The sequence below is a fragment of the Westerdykella ornata genome, assembly GCF_010094085.1.
Source record: "Westerdykella ornata strain CBS 379.55 unplaced genomic scaffold EI97scaffold_2, whole genome shotgun sequence".
Classification (NCBI taxonomy): domain Eukaryota; kingdom Fungi; phylum Ascomycota; class Dothideomycetes; order Pleosporales; family Sporormiaceae; genus Westerdykella; species Westerdykella ornata.
The window spans coordinates 702,439-723,583 of NW_022986852.1; the positions used below are offsets into that span (position 1 = coordinate 702,439).

The following is a 21,145-nucleotide window of genomic DNA, read 5'->3' on the forward strand; positions in this document are numbered from 1 at the left end:
GGGTGGGCGCATGCGCTTTCAATTTAGTAGACCGCGTGGCATCATTTATTATATAATTGTTGCGTTCTTGACGTAGGTACTCTATATTCGGGATTGGTGCATGTGAGGCGTGTGCGAGGTGGCCCGCGGATAGTCCTCCTTGCTGCCCTCATCCTTCGTCCGCAGGATGCGCGAATGAGAGATGTCGCTGCCAACGGAATACGTATGTACGCAGGCCATAGATAGGAAACCGGAATAGCAATTCCATCCGGCTTTGCCATTTCCCTTATGGGGAAGAAGGAGAGTTCATATATGCATACTGGCCCTAACCTCTACTGCCCGTTATCTATGACGGTAGACCATTATTCCAATCCGGATCCTAAGGATGATGATGCCAAACACGTAATCTCCACTTGTTGGAATCGATTGTGCATACGCGTAATCCTTTGACCAGTTCAGCGTTGCTAGTTGCCCCTGGAGGAGGAATTAGTCGGTATTGCAATCGGGCACATCGGCCAGGTTGACGGGAGCTGAGAGTGGAGAGCAGACTCAACAGAACAAATACAGGAATTGCTGGGTGGCGATTTTGGTGGAGCTGCCCAGACGATGGACTTTTGATGGTGGGAGGGATCGGTGGGATTTTCGTAGTATGACTAAGTGTTTCAGAAGCAAACACAACCTCCTGATTGGCCAAGCACACCCGTGTTTCAGGGGAAAAGCGGGACCCCTTGCAGCGTGGCGCGGGCCGGAACCACACTGGGCAGGCACTGCAACGGCGGACTCCGGACAACACCCGACAAAGAAAGACCATCCTGACGCCTTTTTCTCCTCCTCCAGTTGAATTCTCTTCCCCCCCATTGCTTCTCGACAGGCATTTTCCACTGTCACTCGTTTTTCTCCTTGTCTTGCCTTCCCTCCTTCCCTCCCCTTTCCGTTCTTTTCGTCTTCATCGTCACACTCGCTGAACCGCGGCTGGTCCTCCCGTTCACCCTGACAGTCGCTACTCCATACATAGTACATACCCACCCACACGTTCCAATTGAATCATCGACCCTCTCCATTCTGCCCAGTCCCCGCATTCCGCCCACTGCTAAAAGCCACATTCCACCCCCGCCTCGATTCCATTCCCTTCCCCTCCCCGATGACACCACCTCAGAGCTTTCGACTCTCTCGTCAGGGCTTCCAACCCCTCTCCAACGACCACCCGGCCGCCATGAACTCGACCGATATCCCCCTCCAGACTGTCGTCAGCCAACCGCTTTCACATGTACCTACGAGCCGTGACGAGGAGAATGAGAACGAGAAGTCCGGCTTCTTCCAACGAGGTCGCCGGAAGGTACACAAGGTGGACTCGCGTGGCACGGCGATCCCAGGCCAGGATCCGGATGAGGAGAAGACAGCCCTCAACCGCATGGGCAGGCTCTACACCAAGATTCTCAACTTCAGCATCGTCACCCGCTACATGATTTACGTCGCTCCCCTGGCCCTCATACTCGCAATTCCCATCATCCTGGCTGTAACCGTGTGGAGCGGCAAAGATGACAAGGGCAGGCCAAAGCACACCGTGGGAGGAGCCGACGTGAGGCGCTTCTTCATCTGGATCGAGATTGTCTGGCTCAGCCTGTGGGCGTGCAAAATCGTGGCCCATTTCCTACCCAGGATCTTCGAGTTTCTCGTCGGCGTCGTGAGTCCCGGCGTGCGGAAGTATGCCCTGCTGCTCAGGTCTCTCGAGAAGCCCATGTCCGCTTTCTTCTGGATGATCGTCAACCAGGTCACCTTCCCTGTGCTGGTCAACACGGATCGTGGATGGTTCCGCAAGATGCAGTCTGTCCTCCTGGCTGCACTCATCTGTTCCGCCATCATCCTCGCCGAGCGAGTTCTTATTCAGCTCATCAGCATCAGCTATCACCGGAAACAGTTCGACCTGAAGATCAAGGAGTCCAAGAGGAATATCCACCTCCTTGGTCTCCTCTACGATGCCTCCCGTGCCCTCTTCCCTGCATATTGCCCCGAGTTTGCCGAAGAAGACTACCTCATCCAAGATACGATCGCTCTCGGGCTGGGCAGTAAGAAGGGTACCTTTAAGAATCACAAGCGTTCTGGGTCCGCTACGCCGATGAGACTGTTTGCCGACGTGCGCCGTGCTGGCGACAAGGTGACGTCGATCTTCGGCACCGTCGCTCAGGAGATTACGGGGAAGAAGATCCTGGATCCGAACTCCGCCCACTCCATTGTGCTAGAGGCTCTCGAAAAGAACCGTTCCGCTGAGGCTCTTGCCCGACGCATCTGGATGTCCTTCGTGGTGGAGGGGAAAAACTCGTTGTACCAAGAGGATCTCATCGAGGTCATGGGCCCCAACCGCCAGGAGGAGGCCGAAGAGTGTTTCAATTGTCTCGACAAGGACGGCAATGGAGACATCAGCTTGGAAGAGATGATCTTGACAGTCACCCAGTTCGGGCGCGAACGCAAGGCCATCGCCACGAGCATGCATGACGTTGACCAAGCCATCAATGCTCTTGACGGCTTGTTGTCCACCATCGTCTTCGTCATTTGCGTCTTCGTCTTCGTCGCCTTCCTGAGTCCCAGCTTCACTGCAACGCTGACCACCTCTGCGACGGCCCTGCTCTCGCTGTCCTTCGTCTTCGCTGCCACCTGCCAGGAAGTCCTGGGCTCGTGCGTCTTCCTATTCGTCAAGCATCCTTTCGACATTGGCGATCGCGTAGACATTGCCACCGATGCCCTCACCGTCGAGCACATCTCGCTCCTCTACACCGTCTTCAAGCGCGTCGCCAATGGCAAGATGGTACAGATCCCCAACATTGTCCTCAACAACCTCTGGATAGAGAACATCACTCGTAGCAAGTCCATGAGAGAACAGATCTCCATCTTTGTCGATTTCGGCACATCCTTTGAGGACATTACCCTCCTGAAGCAGGAGATGCAGAACTTTGTCCGCGATCCTCAGAACAGCCGCGACTTCTTCCCGGACATTGAGATCGAGGTTGTTAGTATCGCTGAGATGAACAAGCTCGAGCTCAAGTGTGAGATCAAGCATAAGAGCAACTGGTCCAACGAAGCCCTTCGTTGCGCACGTCGTTCCAAGTTTCTGTGCGCTTTGGTTCTGGCCCTGCGAAAGGTTCCCATCTATGGCCCTGGTGGCGGAGACGCCGCTCTGGGTGACGCTGGACATCCTTCGTGGTCCGTGTCCATTTCCCCTGACGAAGCTATTGCTGCACGGAACAAGTTCAATGCAGACAAGGATGCGAAGCGTCTCGTTCCTACCATGAAGCCGGATGCAGACGAAGACAAGGGCAAGTCGTCGAGCACCGACTACCTCTCACCTGGTAATGCTGAGACGTCGGCTATCCACATTTTGAACAACCGCAAGCCAGGCGCTGACCCGGTTCGGGACGATACGTGGAACCGTCGCGACGATGTGAGCACTCTGGGTCGCCCGAGCACTGACACCCGGCCCGATCTTGACGAAGTGCGCGGCCTCTTGCACAAGGCCAGCAGCAGCGGAAAGCGCAAGCAGTACATGCATTCAGAATCCTCCTCGGATATGCAGCCGCCACGCCAGACAATGCCTCCAATCCCCATTCCCGTTATCCCATCGACCCAGCCCGCGACCGCGGGAAGTGCATATGCTCAGGCTCCGCAGATGCGTGCTCCAGTATCTCCTACCTCCATCTCTACGGGTAGGGTAGAGGAGTACCAGTATCAAACTATGGCACCTCCGCCGCATCCCATGGTTTCTCAGTCGTCTGCGGCCGATCCGTATGGGTCTGCCGCTTCCCCGCCACTGACGGGCGCTGCACCGGATAGATCACGCTCTCCCATTAGCCCTGCCAGCCCTTCCGATCCGACGAACCCGTACGGCTCCCCTTCGCCGAGGGGCCCTCCGCCGGCCCAGGGGCAGCATCCTTATAAGCCTTGAGTGAATCACGGCAGGGGGTGGTGACGGAGAAGCGAGAGGAAATGCATATATGGTGTGGTGATTTAGGCGTTGGCGGCTTTTTCTTTTCTTTTCATATTAGCTTCACTTTTCAATCCCAGATTCGGGATAGGATTTGCATGACGGGCTGGAATGCTATTCCGGGAGGGGGCCCATGGGTCACTCGAAGGATCTAGTCATGTTTCAGCGGCATCGAAGCGTAGGCCATTTACAAAAGCATACATCTCGTAGCCATGAACCCGTTGGCTGTACAAGGGAGGCAGACGTTACCGGCCAGAAGTTTTGGGGACATATCGGACATGTGCATGCATGGATGGATCAATTGATCTAGCTAAGGAATCTTGGCGAGATAGACAGTATCGGGAAATGAAATTCAAAAAGATAAATTAAAAGGGGCTCTTTTTGTCTTTGAATTTGTTTCCGAATGGGCTTGCTGGACTGAGTGTTATTGAGTAGCGCTAGTGCTTTACTTTTTCACGCGTCAGGCTGGAGGAACCAGAGCATGCCTCCTTGTATGTAGACTCTACGGTACTGTAAGTGGGGTTCATCATGTATTTCCATATGTACCAAGTAAAAGTGCTACGAGCTCCACCATCTAATTCCAATCGCCATAGCCCTTGCGAATGCATCACCGCTTGCTATGATATCCAAAAACCGCACCCATTGACCAATCCTTAGGATCCTGCACACTCCTCCTCCTCCCTCTCATCCTACTTCTTCGCCGGCACCTTGGTAAAAAACGCACTCAACTTCTTCATCCCGCTCGTATCCACCTTCTTCAACTGCCTGACGCCTCGACTCTCGCTCTTCCTCCTCCTCTCCTCCTCCTCCCTCTTGCGCTTCTTCTCTTCCCGCTCCGCCATCTTTTCTTCGTCATCGTCGTCATACCCGCGCTTGCGGCTCATGTTGTCGCTTATGCTGCGCAGGGCGGCGGCTTGGGCTTTGAGTTTGGAGAGGGTCGCGAGGTGTGTGTCTAGGGGGGTGAAGGAGGGGAGGTTGGGGGAAGAGGAGAGCAGGGCGAGGAGGGGGGTGTGGAGGGTAAGGGGGATGTAGGCGTTTAGGAGGTAAGTGATTGCTGTGCGGAGGCGGAGGAGGGGAGGGATGGAGGGGGGTGTGGTTAGGGGCGGGGGATCGTCTTCGGGAGTTGTGAGGGCCGTGGTTTGCGAGTCTGAGGATGGTGTTGCTGTGGGGGTTGTTGTTGTTGTTGTTGTTGTGGTGGTGGTCGAGGATTGCGATTCCGCTGCTTCTGCTACAACGATGGGCGCAATTGTGTCTTGTTCGTCTGCAGCGGAAGTCGTCGTCGTGGATACAATGCTGATGCTGGTCTCCTCGCGCCGGACACTCATGACGGGCATCTCGAGCGCGGGCTTGACGAACTGGTCCTCCATGCTTTTTGGGAATCCAGCCTTGCATATCCTCTCTGCCTTTTTCACTAATATGACGAGCAGCTTCTCCGTCGATAGCCGGTACATGGGTTCCTCGCCTGCGTCCACCGTGTCGCAGCACGCGGCCATGCGCTTCTCCATTTTCGCCCGTAGGAACGGATGTTGCGCCAACAGCGCTCGCAGATGCCGATTCGAGGACGTCAATGCGTCCATGTGGTCGTCGAAACTGAGGAAATGCTGTTTCGCCTGTTTGGGGGATTTGGGCGCCAGCGCGGGGAGAAGCAGGAATAGCGTGTCGATGGGGGTCGCGACGAAGAGGTCTGGTGATCGCGTTATGTAGGCTGATCCCAATCCTCCGTCTCCTCGTTCTCCTCTTCCTTCGTCCTCCCCTGTCTCCTCCTCCTCCTTCATATTCTTCTGCACATTATGTTCGTTCTCGGTCGTGAGAAGCCAACTCCTAGGCTGCCTCTTCGGCGCCGCCAACCGCGTGAACTCGTAGAAGCCCGAGTCCGGGCAGAATAAGTACCGCGAAGGTGTGCCGTTTGCGGGATTCTCCAGCGTGACGATTCTGGAGCGGTGGTGGGATGCGGATTTGGGCAGGACGAAGAGTTTCGGGGGGTTGGCGACGCTGGGTGGAAGTGCGCTGCTGGTGCTGGTGCTTTGTGAGGGTGTGGTGTCAGAGGTGGTGTTGGCTTCGTTGGACGGTGGTTTTGTGGACTTGGAGGAGCGTGTGCGTGGCATATTGGATATTCTGCGTAGGTCTATAGTTGTAGGATATATCCTTGAGAACAATTGGAGGCTTTCTTTTTTTATGCCTTGAGGGCTGGGTGGAGTTATGAGGAGACGTCGCGTAGCGCTGCTTCTTCAGACGCGTCTCTCGCTTCCCCGCGCGTCATCCCTGTCCACCACTTGTGCGACGTTTCGTTTCAGATTGCGGACCGCCGGCCAACCTTATCCTTACGACAAGCACAACAAGTCCCCAAGTGAATTCTCCTCCGCGACAAATACATCGCCCTGGAGCCATCCCAACCGCGACCGTCTACCAGCGCTCTTGGCGCGGATATGCGCGGATCTCGAGCCCTAAACCTCCCCCCACCTCTGCAACCATGATTGTGCGGGAGAGCCCCAAGAGCGGAGGTCCGTTCCTTAGCCACCCCAAAATGGCACTGCACAGGTGAAACTGACTCACTTCACTACTAGGCAAGAATCCGCCCGCGAATTGGCCTCCAAAGAACCCGCACGAAGCGCTGCTCAGCTCACCGTCCGGCCGCCGCAAGTATGAGCAGCGGCGCGAGCGCAACTCGGTTTCGCCGTCGCCTGTGAAGCGCCGACCGCAATCGAGGGCGTTGTTGGATGCGCATATGGGGGAAGAAGAGGAGGAGGAGGAGGACGAGGAGACGCTTCAGTTGAAGTTGGCGCAAATTGAGGCACGCTTGAAGCTGAAGAAATTACAAAAAGCAAGGGAAGCGAAGGAGCAGGCGGCGCAAGGTGGAGATGGGGATGGAGATGGGGCTAGGACGGCTTCAAGGGCAAGCAATGCACTGGGTTCGCGGCGGCCGGAGGCCTCCAGACCCCCGTCAGCAGTCGAGGTTCCCATGTCCCCCGTGAGGAACCGACGAGAGCCGGAGGAGCACACAAGCCCTAGGAGAGTGCTGCTGGGAATCGATAAGGGACTACGGGCGCAGGATGTTAGTCTCAAACGAGCGTCTAGTTCCAAGGTTGCCTCTACGGGCGTTCGAGGAGAGCGAGAGATTCCCAAGATCAAATCGTTCAGCCAAAGACTAGCTGAAAGTAGGAATCAGGACAGAGCACGAGAGGAGAAGCGAGCCAAGATCGAAAAGAGTCGGAGTCGGGGCTTTGGGCTGAAGGATCTGGAGAGTGAACGCACGCCTTCAAGGGCGGCGTCGTCACTGTCTGCCAGGGAGGCTTCGCCTTTCAAGAGAGAGTTGTCAGGAACAACCGCAAAAGGACCCCAACAACAGGATGGTCAAGTTCCACGGCCCCTTTCCAGCCACTCCTTACGACCTGAGTTATCCCGCGAAACTTCTGCAGCCTCGACTACCCCATCGCGCCCGGAATCGCGGTCTGCCACCGCATCAAAATACGCAGAAATGGCACAGCGAGATAACAGCACCGAAGCCCCCAGCTTCGACTCGTTCTCCCGCCTCCATTTAAAGACGCGCAACATGGAACACAGCAAGCTCACTCGTGTACTTGATGGCAAGACCGTCTTTACCATTCCGCAACTCCTCAAAACCGTCAGAGCCCCCGAGTACGATCCACCAGACATGGAAAACGACTATGTGGTCTTCGGCGTCATATCCTCCAAATCCTCGCCTCTGACGCCAAAGAATGCGCGCTCGAACCAATCCGTCGGTAACCAGGACGTCGACGCGAATCAGAGCGGCAAGTTCATGGTCATCAGACTCACGGACCTGAAGTGGGAGCTGGATGTGTTCCTCTTCGACACCGGTTTCTCGCAGTTCTGGAAGCTACCCCTCGGTACCGTCGTGGCGATTCTGAATCCAGATATCATGCCCCCTCGCAATCGCGACACGGGCAAGTTTTCGCTGAAACTGACAAGCTCGGACGATACGGTTCTGGAGGTCGGTACCGCACGCGATCTGGACTTTTGCCATGCAAGGCGGAAAGATGGCAAGGATTGCGGTCAGTGGATCGATGGTCGGAAAACGGAGTATTGCGACTTCCACATCGAGCTGCAGTTGGAGAAGAGTAAGAGGGGTCGCATGGAGGTCAATACGATGAGCGGGACGGGTTTTGGGAAACCGGGCGGCGGGAGATCTGGCATGTTTGGTGGGGCGGGAAGAGGAGGGGCGTTCAAGGGCGACCAGCTGAAGAGGGAGGGCAGGTTCCATGATGCATTCTTACACGACACAATGTACATCACTCCGGGCGTCGGGACCGCTGCTAGGCTCCTTGACAGCGATGAGCAGGGCTTCGAAAGAGGGGCCAGCCGCGCGGAGCGCCATCGGAAACAACTTGCTGAGAGAGAGAAGGAACGGGAGCTGGCGAAGAAGCTGGGTGAGACTGGAAAAGGAGCGGGAGCTGAGTATCTGAGGGCGAAGGGGGCCGGCGATCAACCTCTTCCTGCACGACCTGATGGCTCATCGCAGTCAGAGCAGGGCACGAAGGGTAATTCGAACTTGGCGATTGATGCTCTGGGCCTGCTTGGTCGAAAAGCAGAGGATGTATCTCTGGCGCCTGTTAAGCGCAAACGGCCGACATCGAGCAAATCCATCACCTCGAACGAGCCAGTCGGTTGGAGTGGGGCCTTCAAGAGAGGTTTGCTCCTCTCTCCTACCAAGGGAGAGGCCTCGACAAGAAACGGTCGTGAAGCCAGTCCAGTGAAAAAGAGGGCCCGATTGTTACTCCCTGAGAAGGGGATCCGAGAGCCAGGAAGGGATAGTTTGACGCTGGATGTTGGACTTCTGGCTGCAATGGACGACGACGACGATGATGACTTGGAAATCATTTGAGGCATCCAACATTGGGTAGATGGGGTTATTCAAAAGCTTCAGGCGTTTCACAGGGTCGGTTGAACTAGGCGGATGGTTCAGGCGCTTTGATTGGTTGGCTACCCTGAACGGCTCTCTGATTGGCCCACATAGCCTTGGGTGTTTAAGCGAGTGAAGGTTTTATGGCGTGGCGTTGTACAAATACCCTTTAACTGCGGACTGTCGGTAACGAGTCCATAGAGAGTTGCTACTTGATCCTTTTTACATTCACTTCATCACTCGCTTGTGCTTTTGCGTACTTCTACATTCGTTTTCCTTCATTGAAACGTTGAGGATCCCTTCATTCAGAGTTCACAAAGAAACTCAGGAAGAGATATTTCAGGTCAACAGTCAACCAATATGGGATCCATATCAGCTCCAGACTCCAAGGTCTACGCTCTCATTATCTACGACGACGCCTACGTCCACCCCATCCTCCTCGCGGCTCTGAGAAAGCGCCTCCCACCCTCCTCCTACGAGCTCATCACCAGCCTGGACCAACTCCCCTCACCCACCTCCAACCTCCTGCAATGGCTGCAATACGAAGAAATCGATTTCCAGCACCACCTGTCCCACCCCGAAACCGCTCTCTGCAACGCTTACATCATCCGCAAAGCCCTGATCCGGAAACATTACCTCTCCACTACAGTGTCCAACTGGATTACAAAACACCCCGATTCGCTCCTCCGCAAGCACGTGAAACCCAGCGTGGAATTCGAAGTCGACTATGCAGAGTTCCTCGACGATGCCCTCGTCGAGGCCTACGAGCTGCGGGAGAGTTGGCAGAGAGGCGAAGGGAAGGAAGGGAAGGATCGCGAGTGGTGGATCTTGAAGCCGGGGATGAGCGAGCGGGGCCAGGGGATTCGATTGTTTTCTTCCGAGGAGGACCTGACTGAGATCTTCGAGGCGTGGGATCCGGAAGACGATGAAGAAGAGGAGGACGAAGAAGAGCAGGAAGATGCAACGGCGAGAAGCGACTACGGTGATGCAGACAAAGAGGAGAATGAAGGAAACGGCATCATCACATCCCAACTCCGGCACTTCGTCGCCCAACCCTACATCCACCCGCCTTTGCTACTCACACCCCCTGGTTCCGCGCCCAATTTCCCGCCCAGAAAATTCCACATCAGGACCTACGTCCTCGCCTTCGGCGCGCTCAAAGTCTACGTCTACAAAGAAATGCTCGCCCTCTTTGCGGCGCGCCCTTACATCCCACCGTGGGAATCATCAAATGACGAAGAAGCACTGAGAGCCCATCTAACGAATACCTGTCTACAAGACACCAGCGAGCGTGAAGGCTCCGTGGGTCTGTTCTGGGATCTACCCGACGACCTCCCCTCGGGATGCGCTCCCCAGAAATCGCCTTGGACAGAGCAAGTCTTCCAGCAGATTCTTGATATCACGTCCGAGACGTTCAGAGCAGCCGCCACGTCCATGTCGATTCACTTCCAAACACTACCGAACAGCTTCGAGCTGTTTGGGCTAGACTTCATGGTGGGTGTGGAGGGAGATGGAGAACTCAGGACGTATTTGCTCGAGGTGAATGCTTTTCCGGACTTTAGGCAGACGGGAAGCGAGTGTAAAAGGGTGGTAGAAGGGCTGATGGAAGGGGTTGTGGATGTAGCCGTTAGGCCGTTCTTTGGAATCGAGGGAAACGAGGAGGCCAGCGAAGGTGCGAGGAAGCTGATCAAGGTGTTGGATATCGACCTTGGACGGAGATGAGAGCGAAGACGATTCACAGCAGGATATGGCCATCAGGAGATTAGAGAGAGTATGGCTCAAAGGAAGTGAGCCTGAACTGATTCTCTAGAAATCGACAATGAAACCTTCATCCGTGGTCCGTAATGTTCGGTTAACCGCCTACATCAAACACGTGATGTAAATCTTGCCTCGGCCATTGCGGTCCTCATTTCAAGCTGCGTCTGTCTCGCTGATTGCGATGCTGAGGTTTCGGACGCTCCATTGTTTACTCGAGTCTCTGGTGGGGCATCGCTCGGAATGGGCGTAATCTCCATCGAACTCCTGCCCACGCGTCTGTCGCGGCCATGGACTTGTGAGCCACTCGGCGTTGCCGCCCTCCCTGCGACAGAGATCAATAATGAATGAATGAAGAGGCCAGACCACTTACCTCTGCTTAGATCGCTTCGCCTCATTTGGATTACATCATCCAGAATACTCGTCATAACGATCAATTTGAGCTGGTTATCGGCCTTATTCATCAGAGAATCTAAATACGCTTTATCCAGGTCTCTCCCATCCCTGCGTGCCGGAGACGCTAGCACTCAGGTCAGCGACTACACAGCGCTTTGCAGGATATACGCACAAGTGTCATCCGGCTTATGTCCCATAACTTTCTCATAATCACGCCCCAGGAGCCTGCGCAATGCGTCCTGTCTGCACTCAGGACTGAGAGAGCGCCGCCATAGGGTTTCTACTATATTTTCCAAGTCTTTTGGGTCTGTTGTGTCGAGAAAGGCCTTGCGTGCCTCTTGATATCGAGGTTCGGCCACCTCCGAGAGCCTGAGGAGAATATCTATATCGCGGCTCCATGTGTCGAGGCCACTATCTGGGGCTTGACCTGGAGCTTGAGGGTCCACCGGCGAGGCTTGAGGGTGCGATGACAAGGCTTGAGGATGCGACGACAAGGCTGGAGGGTGCGAGGACAAGGCTGGAGGGTGCGACGACAAGGCTGGAGGGTGCGACGACGATGCTTGAGGGTTCGACGTCGAGTCTTGCGGCTTCGAAATTGAGACTTGAGGCTTCGAAGATGAGACTTGAGGCTCCGAAATCAAGACTTGAGGCTTCGAAAGTGAGACTTGAGGGCCAGAGGACGAGGCTTGAGCGTTTGATGAGGAGAGTTCAGCATTGGATGACTCGGCGTGAGGGATCAATGGGACGACGTCATGGCCTTGAGGAGCATTTTTTGCCTTTTTTGCCTTTCTCTTCGCTCGGAAACCACGGAACTGGGTTCTCAGACCCATGTTTACGATAGAAATGGATGTATGAATGAATGGAAGAATGCGTGTGTCTGTGTAGCTGTCTGTCTGGTGAAATGGCTGCGAAGGAACAGCTTCTGCAAACCAGACAAGTGACACTAACACAGCTGTGCTTCAGCAGGTACGACTCTGCATGCCACGGTAGAAACAACCACGCATCCGTGTTGATAGCAGCAGCAACCCCGGAACAGAAAGAGTGACCCATACAGGACAGACATTTCAATTCTAGAACGCCGACGTTGGAAGCATCGAATTAGCCTTGGGTATCCCAATCGTATACAACATAGCATCATAACAACGCATATCCATGCCTGGAGGAGACTCATGCCGTTTCCACTGACTTCAATGCTTGCATGCCGAATGGCGGGGCACCGGTATCATCTCCCATTCCGGTCGGGAAGACATCGCCGCCATCCCCTATACCATCGATCCTGCAGCCCGGGCAAGTGGCGTGGTCGCAGCCGGTGGGCTTGGTGAAGTCGTACTGTTCCCAGGTGATCACTTCCTCAATCATATCGGTAGATTTCGCCTTGTCATCTCGCTCCTCTACAGCATTTTCTGTCTCTTCGAACCTGTCGTCAGTTTCGTGTTCTTGTTGATCCTGGATTAGACCCCTGGGAGGGAAGGGTTCGTCAGCAGACTGCTTCTCCTTGTTCGCATTGAGTTCCTTGAGGCCCTGAGGCCCCTTCTGAACGCGGTCTTGCTTTTCCAGCAGCATCGCTATGCGATCGCCATCTCCTTCCTTTGAGTTGTGTGCAGTGGCGTCCGCTTGCTGGCTCGCGCCTTCCGCTGGGGTGCGCTCTGGCTCAATCTTCGTCGTCGACGGAGGGGGCCCGACCTTGGTGAAGCGTGCTGATGTAGCACCGGTAAGCGCCGTATCTCCTACTCTCGTAAATCGGGGAGCCCCGGCGACCCTCTTGCTAGGTCCATCAATTGCCTTCGAGTGATCGGGTCCGCGCTTGCGCTCTCCTCGCTCTTGCTCGCTGCGCGCTGTAATCTTCTTCATGTCGAGCAGACGCTGCCGATGGTTGTGATCGTATGAACGGAGGTGGTTCTCGAAATCGGGTTGCCGTGGATACCCTTTGTCACATATGTCGCAGACGAACTGCCTGACGGCATTGGGCGGGGCGACATTCCTGCGCTGGGAAGGTGGTGCTGTCAGTATGGCGCGCTAAGCCAGCCAGTATGGAGTCAAACTTACAGGAGGCATGATGGTCGGTGTAGGCGGTGTGCAAGGGAAACTCTGTGCTCCGCCAGGCTGTTGCTGTCGTAGTTCGAAAGTCGAGGGAGGGCCAAGCCCGAGATTAGACGCGCGCCTAACGACGCAGGGGCACGTGTGTGGCGTCCAATCGCTCAAGCGAAACAACGTCACCGCCATTCACCCACACGACTTGGACGCACCACGCTCTGCAACACGCATAACACAACACCATGGGCGACGGGCTGCCGGAGACACCAGACGCGGGCATGGAGGTAACGGGGCTCACGGAAGTGGAACCCTCGCCGGTGGAGGAGACTCCTATAGAGTTCAAGGAGGAATATTTTCCCTTCTCCACCGTGCGGTCCGCCTCTCCCACAACGTCAGTGTTAGGGCTGGGAAGTCATGGCCCGGCATATTACCGTAGGGAGCCGTGTACGGATATGATCTGTTCCAGACTAACTTTTCATCAGTCACACGCGTCCAGAAATACTCCTCGTACGCCTTCACCGTCTTCACAGCATTCCACATCACGAACACTTCCATCATCCCGCTCCTCACCAAGTCTGTCACTGAAAGCAACCGCTACCTCCTTCTCACGCGACCGTACTATCAATCCGCGCTTACTGAGCCGTTACTAGTCGCTATACCCCTCGTTGCTCACATCACTTCCGGCCTAGCATTGCGGTTCTACCGACGAAGCCAGTCACTGCGCAGATATGGAGCGGAGACGAGACGAGATAAGAAGACGATACCGTGGCCGCCACTAAGTGGGACGAGTGCGCTGGGGTATCTGAGCGTTGTGGCCGTGGGCTCTCACATGTGGACGACGCGAATACTACCGCTGTACATGCATGGGGATAGTTCGCTCATAAACCTCTCCTACGTCAGCCATTCGTTTGAGCTGTTTCCCTATCTCGCATTTGGCGGGATGACAGCACTGGTTGGGATAGCAACATGGCATACTGTATGGGGATGGGCAAAGTGGCTAGGTTTCCTGCCTTCCCAGGTCACTGTGACTGACTCGAGGAGACACTTGATCAAGAAGAGGCGGTGGTACATGATCAATGCAGCTTCTGCGCTTGTGGCGGGTCTCTGGATGGCTGGTGGATTAGGGGTAGTGGGCCGCGGCGGCCGGACAAGCGGGTGGGTTGGAAGAGAATTTGATGATTTGTATAGAAGTCTGCCAGTGATTGGCAGATGGGCGCTGATAGCGACTATACCCTAATAGTTGATATACACTCTTCCTTCATATGGCTGAAGCACGTCCCCTGATGTCTTCGAATACGAACTTACCAGCATCGTCATATCTTCACTGGGTGAAGGAACAGGCTGTGGAGAGGCAGTGAAGTTGAGTGCGACGAGCGCAGTCTTCTCCTGGTGATGCTTCTTGAACATGAAGGTGTTGAGGTCCTCGGGTTTGAGCAACTCGAAGGCACCGTATACGAAGACATCGTTATGTTCTTTGCGCATCCGTAGCATGCGCTTGTAGAACGACAACACACTATTAAAGTCCTTCTCTTGAGACGCCGCATTGATCTCCTTGTACAGATCGTGGGTCCGCATCCAAGGCGTCCCTGAACTGAAACCGGCATTGGGGCTGGAGTCCCACTGGAAGGGGAGTCTTGCATGATCCCGCGCCATGAGCCGCAAACCATTCATAATGCGAGATTTGCGAGTCGGATCACTACCATTTTCCTCTAGCCGCACTGCTTCGCTCCAGAAGTTCAGCGACTCGACGTCTTTGTATTCCTCAATAGGCCATTCCTTGGGTGCGTTGATCATCCCGATCTCTTGCCCCTGGTACAAGAAGAGCGTCCCAGTTTGCGTGACTAGCCACATGGCGAGCATCTTTGCGCTCTTTTCTCTCCATTGAGGGGAGTCGTCTGCGAATCTTGATACACTTCGGCCATTATCGTGGTTCTCATTGAATACCGTCGTCCATCCGTCGGTGCCTTCGATGAAAGTCTGCCACTTATTCACAATCTGCTTCATTTCGGGTAATGTCCACTCCGTGAAGTCGTACTTGTCCGAGAAACCATTTGATTGACCCAAATGAGTTAGATCGAACTGGAACACCATGTCCAGCTCTTTTGCCCTCGCACTGACATACGAAAGCACGCCCTCCGGGTCCGGAGTCAATGATAGCTCACCAACAGTGACTACAGGCTGGCCATCAAACGTCTTGTAATGTGAAAGCACTTTGCTATTCATCTCCTTGATGAATTCATGAATCCTCGGTCCGTTGCACCAAAACTGTGCGGCAGGTTGGACAAAAGTATTAGGGTCTGTTATCGGGGCATCGGGAAAATCGATATGCTTCGAATATTTATTGACAGTGTCAACGCGAAAACCATCAATCCCCTTGTCGAGCCAAAAGCGCATGGCAGAGTCGTAGATTGCTTTGCGGCATTCTTCGTTTTCCCAGTTCAGATCGGGTTGCGACTTGTCGTACAAGTGGAGATAGTATTCTTGTGTGTGCTCGTCCCAAGTCCCTTTCACCAGTTAGCTTCCTTGTCGCACGTGTGTATCAAGGCGGGCAACTTGCAAGTTCCACCAGCAAAGTAGCTCCGGTAGTTGGTCGGAGGCCTCCGATTACCCTGCTCATCATACCGTGCTGGTCTCCAGAAGTACCAATCCCTCTTGGGGTTATCTTTCGAACTCCTGCTTTCCTTGAACCATGCGTGTTGATCTGATGTGTGGTTCACAACCAAGTCCAGAATCAACTTCATGCCATTGTCGTGGCATACCTTGATCAGTCGCTCTACATCTTCCACCGTGCCGTAGGAGGGGTCGACCGCTTCGTAGTTCGAAATGTCGTACCCCATATCGACTTGAGGGGATTCGAACATAGGGGATAACCATACGCAGTCCACTCCCAGGGAGGCAATATAAGGAATCTTCGAAAGAAGGCCCGGAATGTCGCCCCAGCCGTCGCCATTGCTGTCCTTGAAGCTCGCGGGGTATACCTGATAGAAGACGGCTTCTTTCCACCATACTCGTGTGTGGAGGAGAGGATCTGCGTGAGGAGACATACTTCAAGACCGTCCGTTTGCAAATGGTAACGGAAACGTGATTCTCTCCTTGCAAATGCCTTCAGGAACAGAAACGAATGTATGAAGCAAGAAGGGTACCAGGAGACAATGCGAAAACACTGGTATTCTAGTTCCCCTTCATCTACCCTATCAGTGAAGATCCACTTCGCCGCCCGTTCACCCGACTCCCGACCAATCTACCGTGAGCATCGCCGTGGTTCTGTTCACCTGCCATCGTTTTGGGATCTGCGCTGGAAACCATACGTCTTTGGGGGAAAGGACGAGGGGGTTTGTACGGGGGAACGTTTCTCCACATGCAATGCCCCCCACTCATTCATCGCCGGGGTCTTGGCTCCGCGTTCCCTCCGCGTTCCCTCCGCGTTCCCTCCGCGATCCCTCCGATTGCCTCTTCCAGTCTTGTCTCCACACTCTCAACACTCTCCCCGCAGCAAATCCCCCAGATCTCGTATCCGAACCCTGGTTCATAAAAATTCGCACTCCCGTGCTAGCGACGTGCTCGGCAGTCCGGGTGCAACCTGGCCTATGGCTTTGTAGCTCATGGCGTACAGCGGGGAACGTTTGGAAAAGGGTCAAGCGTGGAGAGGGTCGCTAGCCCGCAGGTCAGTGAGACATGGAGTCGCCTCTCGATTGCATACCTGAACCTAATTTTCTCGAATGACTTCTCCAGTCCTTGCCCAAGGACGAATATGTATATAAAGTCTGCAGGACTTCGGACTTGATCTACCATCTCAACATTCCTGACAACTCAACATAAAATGACGACCACTGCGGAACGACGAACCAGTGGTGCTACTGCCAACGAAAAGAATGTCGACCTCAAACACCAACCCGTCGTTGGATCTGACGAAGACGCTCACCATGCCGCTGTCGACGAGAAAAACATGCCCGTCTTGAAGAGCATCAAGCTCTACCCGAAGGCCGTGGGTTGGTCCGTCGTTTTCTCCAGTGCTTTGATCATGGAAGGCTACGATCTTGCACTTTTGGGCAGCTTGTACGCGAACAATATGTTCAAAAAGAAGTATGGTGTTCTGAACCCTGCGACGGGCAAGTGGAGCGTTCCTGCTAGTTGGCAGTCGGCTTTGTGAGCTGTACCAGATCCAGAGATTGATTGCAGTTCTGATTGATCGATGCAGGTCCAACGGCGCACGCGCTGGCGAAGTCATTGGCCTCATTCTCAATGGGTTTATCAGCGAGCGTTTGGGTTTCAGGAAGACCATGATTGGAGCTCTCGTCGCCATGACGGCGTTCATCTTCATCCTATTCTTCGCACCGAATGTGCAGACCCTCGTTATTGGCGAAGTGTTTTGCGGCATTCCCTGGGGCATGTTCCAAACTCTCGCGCCGCAATATGCTTCGGAAGTTGCGCCGGTAACGCTGAGGCCTTATTTGACTACCTATGTGAATATGTGGGTTTCGTGTTTCGCGTTGACAATCTTAGCGCTGAGAGGAGTTTAGGTGCTGGGTCATGGGACAGTTCATCGCCGCTGGCGTAAACCGTGGCTCCATCACCCGTGACGACCAATGGGCTTACCGCATCCCTTTCGCAATTCAGTGGATTTGGCCAGTGCCCATCATCATCGGTTGTCTGCTCGCCCCGGAGAGTCCTTGGTGGCATATCCGTAGAGGCGACCGAGAGGGTGCGCGTGCAGCTCTTCTGCGTCTTACGTCGCCCGAGAAGAACCCTGATTTCAACCCCGACGAGACCATTGCCATGATTGAGCACACCAATGAGATGGAGAAACGTATGGCTGAGGGAACACGGTGGCGCGACTGTTTCAAGGGCGTTGATCTCAGACGAACCGAAATCGTGTGCGGTATCTGGCTTGCACAAACGATTTGCGGTCAGAACATCATGGGATACTTTCCCTACTTCATGAAACAGGCCGGCCTCCCATCCGTTCAATCTTTCAACTTGTCCATGGTATCTCTCGCGCTCGGCATGGTGGGTACCATGGGCTCCTGGTTCCTCATGTCCAAGTTCGGTCGCCGCACCATCCATCTGTCCGGCGCCTGCGCCCTCTTCCTCCTCCTTATTACTGTGGGCTCAATGTCTTTCGCCGGGACCCAAGCTTCGCTCTGGGGCATCGGCGCCGTCCTCATCTGCTTCGTCTTCATCTACGACTTCACCATCGGCCCCATTACCTACAGCATCGTCAGCGAAATGAGCAGCACCCGCCTCAAGGCCAAGACCATCGTCCTGGCCAGAGCCTTGTACAACCTCAGCAACATCGTCGTCAACGTCCTGACGAATTACCAGCTCGGCGAGGCGGATTGGAACTGGGGTGCGAAAACGGCTTACTTCTGGGCGGGGACCTGTGGGTGTGTATGCATTTGGGCGTTCTTTCGGTTACCGGAGCCGAAGGGAAGAACCTACGGCGAGCTCGATTTGCTTTTCGAGCAGCGCGTTTCAGCGAGGAAGTTTGCGAGCACGAAGGTGGATCCTTTTGGACATGGGAATGGGCTTGAGAATAAAGAGGTGGTGAATGAGAAGGAGTATGAAAAGTAAACGAAATTAGCCTCCTGTTTTACGATATCCCAATGTATTTGTTTGCTTTGAAGTGATTGAACTCTGTTCTTATCCCGCATTTGGTGCACAGATTAGAGCAGCAATGAAGTGTAACAGCAATGCATTAAATTCATAGGAGGGACTCCTCCTGTGGATGGGCGGCCCAACCCGTTGCAGTTCCTATTTGCGGATACAAATCATCCTATGGGAGCGAGTGCTGTTCACGTCTACACCGCCCTCATATCCTTGTTCATCGAGAATCATCCATACCCTGTTTCATGCTATCTTGAATATCGATAGTCAGTCCCCTTCCGTCATCCGGTTCAGCTAATCCGCCTGAGCATTGTGTGGAAGTACGGTACCATATTTACGAGCCCTGGAGCAATCCATGCGTCCCGAGCCGTCAAAACATGGAAAATCGTGGATGCAGGTCGATAACCCAGTGTGGAGACTCCATCGTCTTCATGGCTGGAATTGATGACATGCTATTGAATAATTGAGTCAAGCGTTGGGCCTCCCACCGCGTGACGTAAATCCGCAAGAAGGGCCCTGTCCCTCTCCTCCCTTGAGCACTGTGGAAGGGCGTGGATATCTTTCACCGACTCTCCTTTTGCGTTGTCCCGAATTGAAGTAACCAGCGTCCGGTGTGTTCATCACTTACCCCTCCTCAAGTCGGTATACAAGTTCATCGGGACCTCCTGCTCATACAAAAACTGGGAGTCGGGGCTCAAAGGATGCATCTGGACAACAGGTAGCTGGATGGCTTCGCAGACCGGTTTTACCAGCTCAGGCAACAAGTCATTCACCTTTGCCAGCAGCAAGGGAACAAACTTTGAAGACCCGCCCGGCAACTTCGTCAGCAGAGAGGTAGTCTGAACCAGGTAGTCGACGGGACCAAGCTCCAGCTGGGATGCGGCGAAGGATACGAAAGGAAGTACGTCTGCGAGCGCGCACGCTAGGTCAAAGATCTTTTCCGTCTGCCAAGGTTAGTTGACGCCTCGTTAAAAATATGAGCAGGTCTCACCATGCCAACACCATGGATTTGGAGGCCTCCAATCGGAAGCTTCATTGCCAGGATTGTCAAATCCCGTGCCAGAGTTATAGGGTATCGAAACGTCAAACACTCATTAACGGACTCGCTGGAGAGAAACCCGAAGCGGGGAAAGAGCTCCCACAGCTTGACCTGAAGCCACAACTGTGTTACACGTAGGTTCGCTACCTGTTCCTTGGATAAGTCGAGCGTCTCTGGCAAAGCGGTTCGTACGTCGTTTTCGACACCTAGAAGCCATTGCTTGCTGCAGTCCCGGCGACTGCCGTTCCAGACGGCGAAGAAAATCTCATCAAAAGGTCGGAAGATATCTGCGAGATAGCGCAGCCCCAGCTCTTCTGGGTCATCAAGACGAGGGGCTTCAGCGGTGAGTTGCAGAGTTATCGGACGGTTTTTGCGAATACCGTGAGAACTAATGCGTGTTAGAGGAGACAAAATGGAGCAAAGGTGGCACAGACGCACCGCTCCGAGACCACAAGAATCCAGTACAACCGTCTGAAAACAGCTGGTGAGAACCAGTCCGCTTCGGAGTCCCCCATTTGTAACATGAAAAGTGTGGTGGCTTCTCTGAGGTAGAACCAGCCGTTTCTGTACTCTCCCAGTCCCGCATAGGCGCCGTAGAGGAAAAATGATATGAATATTGCTTGTGGTGACTGCGTCGTTACTCGATCAGCGGTTTGAAATCGGAGAGCTACATCAAGGAGTTGCCTGCCCAAATCCGAATCGGGCATATATGGAGGTAGAACGGTGTTATTCAAGACGCCCCCAAAGCCGACGACGTAGGCACAGAAGGCCGCCAGGAATTGGCGGCTGAGCGGAGATTCGGAAGCTTGTCTAGCTTCCCTCTGAAGGATCTCGCGGGTCAGGAATGGAATCACCGGGTACACACGCTGTAGATAAGCCTCGATACACGCATCAACGATGGCAGGGTCCAAGGTGCCGCAGCTGGGGGATCCGTTGCTTGGGCATGTAAGTCGGTGAGGGGAAGCCGAAGGTGAGGTGATCTCCGGACTGGTCTGTTGTTCAATCCGGCCGTCACTCTGTTGTGTGCGTAGCTCATGTAAAACGGTGGCTTTTGCACCCTTTTTACCACCTCTTCCATGTGGAATAATGAATGTGCAAGCCAGTCCCGAGGATTGACATCCAGCACACGGTTGCTGCGCGTTGCATCTTATTTTCCGTCGACGGCAAGCGTCACACGCCTGTGACACAGACTTTCTCGCCGGGAAAGGCATATATACTGGATTCATTCCGCCAACAAGATATCGCTTCTCCCTCCATGATGCTGGAAAGGATGGATTGAGGGGATAGGTATGTTTGAAGAGAGGTCACTCTGGAAAAACATTTCACCGGACACGTGATGCGTCTTTATTACACACCCAGGTGCAGGAAATGTTTATGGGTAGAAATGCAAGTATGCGGCTGTCAGGCAGCTGTGCGTTGCCAATAATGCGGGGAGAGCGGAGACTTAGCTGATTTGAGCTCACAGTCCGATATTCTCCCCAGG

The 21,145-nt window shown here is 54.3% G+C and overlaps 10 protein-coding genes across 10 annotated transcripts; 5 read left to right on the top strand and 5 right to left on the bottom strand.

Annotated features, from left to right (window-relative positions):
• Positions 1 to 776: 776 nt before the first annotated feature.
• Positions 777 to 3,916, top strand: EI97DRAFT_491619 (uncharacterized protein; the record flags this gene model as incomplete). The annotated part of the gene is made up of 2 exons (XM_033802278.1): positions 777 to 3,756; positions 3,805 to 3,916. Exons 1-2 carry the CDS (start codon positions 1,121 to 1,123, stop codon positions 3,914 to 3,916), a joined length of 2,748 nt encoding a protein of 915 aa, XP_033657649.1. The 5' UTR covers positions 777 to 1,120.
• Positions 3,917 to 4,477: 561 nt separating this feature from the next.
• Positions 4,478 to 6,157, bottom strand: EI97DRAFT_429876 (uncharacterized protein). The gene has a single exon (XM_033797543.1). The coding sequence runs from the start codon at positions 6,058 to 6,060 to the stop codon at positions 4,645 to 4,647; it is 1,416 nt and encodes a 471-aa protein (XP_033657650.1). The 5' UTR covers positions 6,061 to 6,157; the 3' UTR covers positions 4,478 to 4,644.
• Positions 6,158 to 6,270: 113 nt separating this feature from the next.
• EI97DRAFT_491621 (uncharacterized protein) lies at positions 6,271 to 8,745 on the top strand (the record flags this gene model as incomplete). The annotated part of the gene is made up of 2 exons (XM_033802279.1): positions 6,271 to 6,456; positions 6,520 to 8,745. Coding segments are annotated over exons 1-2 (2,256 nt in total), but the record flags the coding sequence as incomplete, so codon positions are not given.
• A 260-nt stretch (positions 8,746 to 9,005) lies between these two features.
• On the top strand, positions 9,006 to 10,842 carry EI97DRAFT_111458 (tubulin-tyrosine ligase). The gene has a single exon (XM_033792976.1). The coding sequence runs from the start codon at positions 9,195 to 9,197 to the stop codon at positions 10,554 to 10,556; it is 1,362 nt and encodes a 453-aa protein (XP_033657652.1). The 5' UTR covers positions 9,006 to 9,194; the 3' UTR covers positions 10,557 to 10,842.
• Positions 10,628 to 11,983, bottom strand: EI97DRAFT_111446 (uncharacterized protein). The gene is made up of 2 exons (XM_033792975.1): positions 11,158 to 11,983; positions 10,628 to 11,109 (listed from the first exon to the last, which is right to left on the bottom strand). The coding sequence occupies exons 1-2, from the start codon at positions 11,813 to 11,815 to the stop codon at positions 10,700 to 10,702; spliced, it is 1,068 nt and encodes a 355-aa protein (XP_033657653.1). The 5' UTR covers positions 11,816 to 11,983; the 3' UTR covers positions 10,628 to 10,699.
• A 169-nt stretch (positions 11,984 to 12,152) lies between these two features.
• Positions 12,153 to 13,040, bottom strand: EI97DRAFT_455041 (uncharacterized protein; the record flags this gene model as incomplete). The annotated part of the gene is made up of 2 exons (XM_033800606.1): positions 12,153 to 12,971; positions 13,032 to 13,040. 2 exons carry the CDS (start codon positions 13,038 to 13,040, stop codon positions 12,153 to 12,155), a joined length of 828 nt encoding a protein of 275 aa, XP_033657654.1.
• A 221-nt stretch (positions 13,041 to 13,261) lies between these two features.
• EI97DRAFT_464142 (uncharacterized protein) lies at positions 13,262 to 14,221 on the top strand (the record flags this gene model as incomplete). The annotated part of the gene is made up of 3 exons (XM_033801402.1): positions 13,262 to 13,451; positions 13,502 to 14,134; positions 14,208 to 14,221. The coding sequence occupies 3 exons, from the start codon at positions 13,262 to 13,264 to the stop codon at positions 14,219 to 14,221; spliced, it is 837 nt and encodes a 278-aa protein (XP_033657655.1).
• Positions 14,222 to 14,252: 31 nt separating this feature from the next.
• Positions 14,253 to 16,063, bottom strand: EI97DRAFT_447710 (glycoside hydrolase; the record flags this gene model as incomplete). The annotated part of the gene is made up of 2 exons (XM_033800113.1): positions 14,253 to 15,523; positions 15,586 to 16,063. The coding sequence occupies 2 exons, from the start codon at positions 16,061 to 16,063 to the stop codon at positions 14,253 to 14,255; spliced, it is 1,749 nt and encodes a 582-aa protein (XP_033657656.1).
• A 480-nt stretch (positions 16,064 to 16,543) lies between these two features.
• EI97DRAFT_498381 (MFS maltose permease-like protein) lies at positions 16,544 to 18,640 on the top strand. The gene is made up of 4 exons (XM_033802551.1): positions 16,544 to 16,683; positions 16,752 to 17,165; positions 17,218 to 17,490; positions 17,540 to 18,640. Exons 2-4 carry the CDS (start codon positions 16,840 to 16,842, stop codon positions 18,588 to 18,590), a joined length of 1,650 nt encoding a protein of 549 aa, XP_033657657.1. The 5' UTR covers positions 16,544 to 16,683; positions 16,752 to 16,839; the 3' UTR covers positions 18,591 to 18,640.
• A 603-nt stretch (positions 18,641 to 19,243) lies between these two features.
• EI97DRAFT_368835 (uncharacterized protein) lies at positions 19,244 to 20,873 on the bottom strand (the record flags this gene model as incomplete). Its single annotated transcript, XM_033795154.1, has 3 exons — positions 19,244 to 19,567; positions 19,615 to 20,050; positions 20,101 to 20,873. 3 exons carry the CDS (start codon positions 20,871 to 20,873, stop codon positions 19,244 to 19,246), a joined length of 1,533 nt encoding a protein of 510 aa, XP_033657658.1.
• Between the last annotated feature and the right edge of the window lie 272 nt (positions 20,874 to 21,145).

What these genes read in the sequence shown, in the direction of transcription:
- EI97DRAFT_429876 (XM_033797543.1), bottom strand. Translation starts at nt 6,060, where the DNA reads ATGCCACGCACACGCTCCTCCAAGTCCACAAAACCACCGTCCAACGAA.
- EI97DRAFT_111458 (XM_033792976.1), top strand. Translation starts at nt 9,195, where the DNA reads ATGGGATCCATATCAGCTCCAGACTCCAAGGTCTACGCTCTCATTATC.
- EI97DRAFT_111446 (XM_033792975.1), bottom strand. Translation starts at nt 11,815, where the DNA reads ATGGGTCTGAGAACCCAGTTCCGTGGTTTCCGAGCGAAGAGAAAGGCA. An exon ending in ACATAAGCCGGATGACACTT is followed by an intron (nt 11,110 to 11,157) that starts GTGCGTATATCC and finishes CCTGAGTGCTAG; the next exon opens with CGTCTCCGGCACGCAGGGAT.
- EI97DRAFT_498381 (XM_033802551.1), top strand. Translation starts at nt 16,840, where the DNA reads ATGACGACCACTGCGGAACGACGAACCAGTGGTGCTACTGCCAACGAA. An exon ending in GCTAGTTGGCAGTCGGCTTT is followed by an intron (nt 17,166 to 17,217) that starts GTGAGCTGTACC and finishes TGATCGATGCAG; the next exon opens with GTCCAACGGCGCACGCGCTG. An exon ending in TTGACTACCTATGTGAATAT is followed by an intron (nt 17,491 to 17,539) that starts GTGGGTTTCGTG and finishes AGAGGAGTTTAG; the next exon opens with GTGCTGGGTCATGGGACAGT.